We start from the raw sequence: 9,465 nt of genomic DNA on the forward strand, positions 1-9,465 counted from the left end.
GACAGGAGGACTGTACAGGTTCAAAGTCAGCCTCAGCTACTTAGTGAGGCTCTCAGCAACTGAGACTGTGTTTCCAAATAAATTATAAAATAGGGCTAGGGGTGTAGCCCAGAAGTAGAATGCCTCTGGGATCCATCCCCAGTACCGGAAAAAAAAAAAAAAAAAAAAAAACCTACTTAGGATGCTTCTGGGTTCAATCCTCAGTACCAAAGACATACACAGACACACCAAAAAATAAGTATGACAAGTGTTGGATTCTGGGAAAACACACATATGCTAATAAACAATGGTAAAATACCAATAACTAGTGCAACTAACAACCTATTTCTACCTATTATTCCTCACTAAAAAAAATTGATTGCCTTGAAGATTAATTAATTTCAAGTCTTGGTAGAAAGTGCATAAAATTAATCTGGGATATTTTGTGTCCAGAATGAGCAATAATTAACGTATCTCAAGGTCATGTCAAATGTAGAAAAATTTGAGCCAGTATTTTCACCAATGAACAATAAATAGTAGGTAAAATCAACTATACAAAGAAAAGAGAAATGAAGAAGAATTCATTACCACCACTGGAGGTGATTGTCACACTCATTCTTTATTCTGATAATTGGTAGTTAAATCAAATGAACTAAACATCTCTTCTGACTTTTTAGAAGCAAAAAGAACTCAGTTGTACACACTATTGGCAGATAAATGTAGAAAATTATGCCAGGCGTGGTGGTGCACACTTGTCATCCCAGTATTTTGGAGGCTGAGACCCGGAGGATCACGGTTCACGAACAGCCTTAGCTACTTAGTGAGGCCCTCTGTAAATCAGTCAGACCCAGTTTCAAAATAAAGAATAAAAAAAAAATAGGGCAGGGGGTGTAGCTCGGAGGTCAAATGCCTCTGGGTTCCATCCCAGACCTGCAAAAAAAAAAAAAAAAAAAAAAAAAGCTAGAAAATTATAAAAATGGACTCTGGGCCCCGGGCCGGACCACGCGGAGCAAGCCAGACCCCTGGAAAAACCGGGCCTGGTCGTCAGACCCTGGGTCCCGGGAAGGGGTTGGGCAGGGCACGCCGGACCACGGAACAGCCAGGGCCCAGGTCGTAGTACTCTGGGCCCCAGGCAGAGTAGTGCGGAGCACACTGGACCCATGGGGAAACCGGGCCGGGTCACAGTGCTACTGAGTGCCTGATCCCACTACCTCCTCAAACCACACATACTGTCTTCTCTTATTTAAAAAAAAAAGGAAAAGAAAAAGAAAAAAGAAAAATATCGGAGAGGGATTAAGAAGGCCGTTGCAGATGCCAGGATACTGGAGATGCAGACAAAACTTATCCAAATGAACAGGAACTTTTGGAAAACTTCCCCGCGAAGGAGGACTGCTTCTTCTCTACATTCTTAAGAATCTTGGACATCACCTGTAAGGAGAGAGTTTAACGGAGACCAAGGAGAAAGGCGGTGTTGAAAGCAGTCTCCGCGATGGTGGTGAAGACTTGTATTCAGGAGAAGCAGAAATTGGATCCTACCAACCTTACTTTTTTGGAGAAATTACACCAAATGTCGAATGTTACCATCGCGCATGTTTAGGAACACTGGACAAAATTCAGAGTGGAAAAAGAGCTTGGTAAAGATTTGAAATGGTGGAGGCAGTGGCAATGGCAGTGGCCAGTACTCAGGGGAGGCAGAGATCTGATGCATTACACCTGGAACCTTTGAAGTAACAACCCCAGGGGCAGAATGCTACCACCACGCACCCTCGAGAATGGGGGGGAAATGGCTGGGCAAAGAGGGTGCCTACGAGGCCGGGATCGGAGCCTACCGAGGGTTAGGCCGGTGCTGAGGCCAGATCAGAGCCTGCCGTGAGGCAAGGCTGGTGTTGGGGCCTCCAAGGCAGGGATCGGAGCCTGCCGAGGTGTTAGGCCAATGCCAGGGCCAGCGGCCAGCATCAGAACCTGCCATGAGGCAAGGCCATTACTGGGGCCTCTGAGGCCAGGTTTGGAGCCTGCTGAGGGTTTAGGCCAGTGCCGGGGCCAGCGAGGCCGGCATTGGAGCCTGCCATGAGGCAATGCCGGTGCTGGAGCCTCCGAGGCCGGGATCAGAGCCTGCCGTGAGGCTAGGCCGGTGCTGGGGCCTCTGAGGCCGGGATTGGAGCCTGCCGTGAGGCTAGGCCGGTGCTGGGGCCTCCGAGGTCATGATCGGAGCCTGCTGTGAGGCTAGGCCGGTGCTGGGGCCTCTGAGGTCATGATCGGAGCCTGCCGAGGGGTTAGGTCATTGCCGGGGCCAGCAAGGCCGGGATGGGAGTTTACCGTAAGGCAAGGATGGTGCTGGGGCCTCCGAGGCCAGGATTGGAGCCTTCCAAGGGGTTAGGCCAGTGCTGGGGCCAGCAGCTGGCATCAGAGCCTTCTGTGTGGCAAGGCCACTACTGAGGCCTCCGAGGCCGGCATCTGAGCCTGCCGAGGGGTTAGGCCAGTGCTGGGGCCAGCGAGGCCGGCATTGGAGCCTGCCGTGTGGCAAGGCCGGTGCTGGGGCCTATGAGGCTGGGATCGGAGCCTGCCAAGGGGTTAGGCCGGTGCCGGGGCCAATGGCCAGCACTGGAGCCTGCTGTGAGGCAAGGCCACTACTGGGGCCTCCAAAGCTGGGATCAGAGCCTGCCGAGGGGTTAAGCCGATGCCGGGGCCAGCTGCCATCATCTGAGCCTGCCGTGAGGCAAGGCCATTACTGGGGCCACCAAGGCCTGGATCAGACCCTGTCGAGGGGTTAGGCCGAAGCCGGGACCAGCAGCCAGCATCAGAGCCTGCTGTAAGGCAAGGCCGGTGCTCGGGCCTCCGAGGCCAGGATCAGAGCCTGCCAAGGGGTTAGGCCAGTGCCAGGGCCAGCGGCAGGCATCGAAGTCTTCCGTGAGGCAAGGCCGCTACTGTGGCCTCCAATGCCAGGATCAGAGCCTGCCAAGGGGTTAGGCCGGTGCCGGGGCCAGCAAGGCCGGCATTGGAGCCTGCCATGAGGCAAGGCCGGTGCTGGGGTCTCCGAGGCCAGGATCGGAGCCTGCCGAGGGGTTAGGACGGTGCCAGGGCCAATGGCCAGCATTGGATCCTGCCATGAAGCAAGGCCACTACTGGGGCCTCCGAGGCCAAGATTGGAGTCAGCTGAGGGGTTAGGCCGGTGTCGGGGTCAGCGAGACCAGAATCAGGGCCTCCCATGAGGCAAGGCCGCTGCTTGAGCCAGCGAGGTCTGGATCAGTCCACCGGGTAGCCAGGCCACTACTGGGGCTGTCAAGAGTGGAATCAGTACTTACAACGCGGCATGCACAGAGAAATATTGCCAAAAATAAAAACCAGATGCTTCCCCTAATCAGCAATAACTAGGAGGAAAGGGGCAACAGGAAGAGGTCGAGTTATAGAAAGGGCCCTATAATGAAGCAATTAAGGTGACCAATCAGAGGGTATGGAATAGGGGAGGATGGAGCCTCTTTAAAAAGCAGGAGGTACATAAACAAATGTATCAAAGTTAATCACCAAACAAGCATGGGATCGAAGCGGGGGGAGGGAATGGGATGGGGGCTGGATGAGGTCTAATTGGATGATGTGTGCTTGTATATCCTCTCAAGTCTTGTATTCCAATGTGATATATGATTACAATGCACCAATAAAAATAAATTTAAAAAAAAGAAAATTATAAAAATGGAAAATCTTCAACTTGTAACCTACTATAAAATAATTGATACAGAAAAATGATCATTAAAGGATGCTAAAATGTTCGGGTAAAATGGTTCTAGGTAACAGGACACTTCCATAAAACCCTGAAGATTATTTTCTCATAAAAAATGAAAAATGTAGTCATTCATTCATTCATTCACTAATTCATTTATAGTGATGGGATTGAATCCAGGGGTACTCTACCTCTGAGTCACACCACCAATCCTATTTTGTTTTTTTAATTCGAAACAGGGTCTCGTTAGGTAGGGTCTCACTACTTGCTGAGGCTGCCCTCAAACCTATGATCCTCTTGTGTCAGCCTCCTAAGTAGTGGGATTATAGGCATGCACAGAATGCCTGACTGAAAAATGGAAAAAATACTGCCTTATTCAATGGCTAAACTTTTCCTCATCTAGCTGTATGTATAAATATGAAGTACTGTGCTTGCTTCTGCTTCACAGGAACTAAAATAGAAATGATACGGAGAAAAGCCGGGCGTGGTGGCGCACGCTTGTAATCCCAGCATTTGGGAGGCTGAGACCTGGAGGATCGAGGTTCGAGGACAGCCTCAGCTACTTAGGGAGGCCCTCTGCAACTCAGTGAGACCTGGTTTCAAAATAAAGAATAAAAAATAGGGCAGGGGGTGTGGCTGGGCGGTCGAATGCCCCTGGATTCCATCCACAGACCTGCAAAAAAAAAAAAAAGAAAAAGAAAAAAGAAATGTTACAGAGATTAGCATGGCCCATGAGCAAAAAGCATTCCATATTTAAAAGAAGAAAAGAAATATGTAGTAGTTATACCACCTATGAACTATTTTTCCCAGGGTGTCTATTCAACACTAAATGAAGCCTTTAAAACTAACTTCAGGCTGGGCGTGGTGGCCCACACTTGTGATCCCCGCATTTGGGAGGCTGAGACAGGAGGATCGCCCAGGTTTGAAGCCAGCCTCAGCTATTTAGTGAGACCCTGTTTCAACATAAAGTATAAACCAGGCATGGTGGTGCACGCTTTTAATCCCCGCGCTTGGGAGGCGGAGACAGAAGGATCGCGGAGGTTGGAAGCCAGCCACCCTGGCTTAAGAGACCCTGTTTCAAAAAAAAAAAAAAAAAAAAAAAAAAAAAAAAATATATATATATATATATATATATATATATATATATAGTAGGTCTGAGAGTGTAGCCCGTAGGTAGAAGGGTTTCCAGGAACCCCAGTTCCACCAAAAAAAAAAAAAAAAAAGGATAAAATAGGTCTGGGAGTATAGCCCATAGGTAGAAGAGTTTCCAGGAACCCCAGTTCCACCAAAAAAAAAAAAAAAAAAAAAGGATAAAATAGGTCTGGGAGTATAGCCCAGAGGTAGAAAGCCCCTGGGTTCCACCCCCAGTACCACACACACACACACACAAATTAACTTCAGGTTTACAGCAAGTTCAGGAAATAGAAGGTCATGTTAACTAGCACGAGAAAAGAATCAGCCAAATCCTGAGCATGGGGGCATTTTATTAAATGAGTGGTATAAATGCTTCAAACATTCAGTATCAAGAAAACAACAAGGGCCGAGTGTGATGGTGCACACTTATAATCCCAGCATTCATTCTGGAGGGTTGCACAGGTTCAAAGACAGCCTCAGCTACTTAATGAGGCCCTTTGCTACTCAGTGAGGCCGTGTTTCAAAATCAAAAATAAAAAGTAGGCTGGGGGTGTTGCTCAGAGGTACAATGCCCCTGGGTTCCATCCCCAGTACCACAAAAAGAAAGGAAAGAAAGAAAGAAAGGAAGGAAGGAAGAAAGAAAGAAAGAAAGAAAGAAAGAAAGAAAGAAAGAAAGAAAGAAAGAAGGGAGGGAGGGAGGGAAGGAGGGAGGGAAGGAAGGAAGGAACAAAGGAAGGAAGGAAGGAAGAAAGGAAGGCAGGCAGGCATGCAGGCAGGCAGGCAGACAGTCAGACAACAAGGGACTACTCTTAGATTGAAAACAAATTAGAGAATATGAATGCCAAATGTTACACAGGGACCTTGACTGGGTTTTATTTCAGGATAGTTATTTGGGGGGATAATTATGTAATGTGAATATAGATTAAAATTTATATTGAAGCCATGAGTGGTGGCACACACCTGTAATCCCAGTACTTGGGGGGCTAAGACAGGAGGATCACAGGTTTGAGGACAGCACGAGCAAGTAGTGAGACCCTCATCAACCTAGTGAGACCCTGTTTCAAAATAAAATGGGGAGCCGGGCGTGGTGGCGCACGCTTGTAATTCCCGCGCTTGGGAGGATGAGACAGGAGGATTGCACAGGTTCGAAGCCAGCCTCAGCTACTTAGTGAGGCTTTCAGCAACTTAGTGAGACCCTGTTTCCAAAAAAATATATAAAAAAGGTCTGGGAGTATAGCCCGGAGGTAGAAAGCCTCTGGGTTCCACCCCCAGTACCACCCCCAAAATAAATAAATAAAATAAAATGGGGCTGGGGGTATAGCTTGGAGGTAGAATGTTCGTGGAATTTCTTTTTTTAGTTTTTTTTTTTTTTAGGGTTGATCATTATATAAGGATTATGGTGTTTTTTTTTTTTTTCTTTTGTTTTGTTTTTTGGTGGTACTGGGGTTGCTGGAAGCCCTTTTTCCTCCGGGCTACACTCCCAGACCTATTTTTATATATATTATTTTTAATCTAGAAACAGGGTATCTTAAGCCAGCACAGCTGGCTTCGAAACTGCATGATCCTCCTGTCTCCACCTCCCAAGCACGGGGATTACAAGCGTGCGCCACCATGCCCAGCTTTATAAGGGTTATGTTAAAAGCACTCTATTTTTCAAAGTAATGCCAGAAGACTTCCAGGAAGATGGTGACGGAGAAAAGCGGGGCTTACGAGCCCCGCTAACAACCAATCTCTATTACCACAAAATCGGCGCCTTTCATAGCTAGAAAACACCATCAGCAGAGAAACAAAAAATGTAATTACAAGGGACAGAGAAAAAGAGGGCTGGAAAGACGAGACACTAGAAACCAGACCTTCTTCCCTTGCAGCACCAGCCCCAGAGAGGAGGGGGACTCAGAACGGAGCTCAGAGCCATAGAGGAGATACGCTGGCCTCACACCAGAGGATGCGGCAGCAGCGCCTTATTGCTGGCGGCAGCGGCAAGTTCACAGGACGGCTCCTGTCTCAGCCTCCCAAGCGTGGGGATTACAAGCGTGCTCCACCATGCCCAGCAAAAGCAATGTTTTTTTTTTTTTTTTAATGGGCAAAGGGGCCGGCGCCCGCAGGTTCGGGAAGACCGGTGCGGCGTGGTGCAGCTGCGCGGCCCAGAGCCCCGATCGAGCGTGGCTGCCCTGGGAGGCGCAGGTCGCGGATCCAAGATGACCAGTGAAGAACCTCTCCCAAAAAAGGTTCGACTTAGTGAAACAGAATTCAAAGTTATGACACGAGATGAATTAATTTTAAGATGGAAACAATATGAAGCATATGTTCAAGCTTTGGAGGGCAAGTACACAGACCTTAACTCAAACGATGTAACTGGCTTAAGGGAGTCTGAAGAAAAACTAAAGCAACAGCAGCAGGAGTCTGCACGCAGAGAAAACATCCTTGTAATGCGACTCGCAACCAAGGAGAAGAGATGCAGGAGTGCACTACTCAAATCCAGTATCGCAAGCAAGTGCAGCAGCCGAGTGTCGCCCAACTGAGATGGACAATGGTGGACCCAGCGATCAACTTGTTTTTTCTAAAGATGAAAGGTGAACTGGAACAGACTAAAGACAAACTGGAGCAAGCCCAAAATGAACTGAGTGCCTGGAAGTTTATGCCTTATAGGTAAACAAATCATACTCCCCAGTCAAGACTTCCCTGACAGTCCCACTATGAGAAAGCTGTGGTGGGACAGCCAAGCACTCGTTTCCACACCAAGACTCAGACTTTTTGAGCCAAAAAAGCCACATTCTTACACTGTCCAGCTCCTAATGATTAATGTAAAACTTACCAGATGAACCTTGTATTTCAGCTTTTTTCTCTTCCCCTCCCCCTTGCTTCAGAGGCCTGATGTCGCAGACTATTCGAAGAAGAGGCCACCTCCTAAAAATTCCCCTTCTAGAACACGTAGACACTTGAGAAATGTTTCTGTTTGAAGAAAATAGAGGGAGAAACAGAAGTCTTTAGTCTGTGGCACACTGTGTCTTCAGACAGTTTGGAAGATTGAAACCTAGCGATTTAAAAATCACGAATTGAAGATGTAAAATTCCAGTAAAATGTAAAAATGGAATATGCATCGATCTTAACCTTGAGCATAAATGACTTAAGAGACACTGTATATCAGTTTTGCCAATAAGACTGTGGACTTCATGATTGTTGTTGAACTTCTGGGTCAAAACTCAAATGAGTCAAACAGGCAAAAAGTTAATGGCGAAAATTCGAATGCTTATCCAGGAGAACCAAGAGGTTGGAAGGCAGCTGTCCCAGGGCCGTATTGCACAGCATGAAGCAGAGTTGGCTTTACAGAAGAAATATAGTGAGGAGCTTAAAAGCAGTCAGGATGAACTGAATGACTTCATCATTCAACTTGATGAAGAAGTAGAAAGTATGCAGAATACCATTCTAGTTCTTCAGCAACAACTGAAGGAGACGCGCCAGCAGTTGGCTCAGTACCAGCAGCAGCAGTCTCAAGCTTCAGCCCCAGGTACCAGCAGGACTACATCTTCTGAACCTGTAGAACAGGCAGAGGCCACTAGTAAGGACTGCAGTTGGCTGGCAAACGGACCAAGTAACGGCAGCTCCTCCCGTCTGAGGACGTCTGGGTCTGGATTTCACAGGGAGGGGAATGCAGCCGAGGATGATTTTCCTTCTTCTCCAGGGAATGGTAATAAGGCCTCCAACAGCTCAGAGGAGAGAACTGGCAGAGGAGGTAGTAGTTACGTAAATCAACTCAGTGCGGGGTATGAAAGTGTAGACTCTCCCACGGGCAGTGAAAACTCTCTCACACACCACTCAAATGACACAGACTCCAATCATGACCCTCAAGAGGAGAAAGCAGTGAGTGGGAAAGGTAACCGAACTGTGGGTTCTCTCCACGTTCAGAATGGCTTGGACTCAAGTGTAAATGTACAGGGTTCCATTTTGTAATGTTTTTCCAGCGAATTTTTATACAGTGTCATTTAATTTGGGGGAGGATACTGTCCAGAAATTAATGCATACTTTGGTCACAATTTGCCTTTTTGTGGGTGTGGTTTTGTTTTGTTTGGTTCATTTTTCTTCTTCTTTCCCTCTCTTTCTCCCTCTTTTTTCTTCTTTGCTTCAGTACCTCTGCCACTTTTAAATTGTAATAGTTAATTATTTTGAATGTTGCTAAAAGGACATTCTGTGTAGGGTCAAGTTATTTTTATATGAGTTAATGTGAAGTTGTAAATGGAAATTTTCCTTAAAGCATAACACAATGATGTCTGTATAAATCTGTGTCTCTAGAGCCTGTGCGGTGTAAGGGCATTTTTGCCATGCTGTCGTGTACCCGAGCACCATTCACACCTGTTAGAGTAGATGGGCTTACAGCCGCCAAGTTTGCCCAGTACAGTAGTTTTTATCACTAAAGGTTGGACTCGTTGCTGGGATCCTATAGTAGTTTCAGTGTTAGATACAGTTTTTTCCACCATACATCTGTGCAATTCCTCTTTAGGTGACTGAATGTTTATGATATTTGTGTGCATAGTTACTCAGTTTTTATAAACTATTGTATCCTGTTAATGCATATTGCTCTGTGGCTCCAGTATATCTTACCTGTACTGACCAAACCTAAATAAATATTTTTATTATAA

The 9,465-nt window shown here is 46.9% G+C and overlaps 1 protein-coding gene across 1 annotated transcript; it reads left to right on the forward strand.

Moving 5' to 3' along the window:
• Positions 1 to 7,026: 7,026 nt before the first annotated feature.
• On the forward strand, positions 7,027 to 8,779 carry LOC308263368 (pre-mRNA-splicing regulator WTAP-like; the record flags this gene model as incomplete). The annotated part of the gene is given in 3 exon segments (XM_080696364.1): positions 7,027 to 7,276; positions 7,279 to 7,477; positions 8,041 to 8,779. Coding segments are annotated over 3 exon segments (1,188 nt in total).
• Between the last annotated feature and the right edge of the window lie 686 nt (positions 8,780 to 9,465).

The sequence above is a fragment of the Muscardinus avellanarius genome, assembly GCF_963383645.1.
Source record: "Muscardinus avellanarius genome assembly, chromosome: 5".
NCBI lineage: Eukaryota > Metazoa > Chordata > Mammalia > Rodentia > Gliridae > Muscardinus > Muscardinus avellanarius.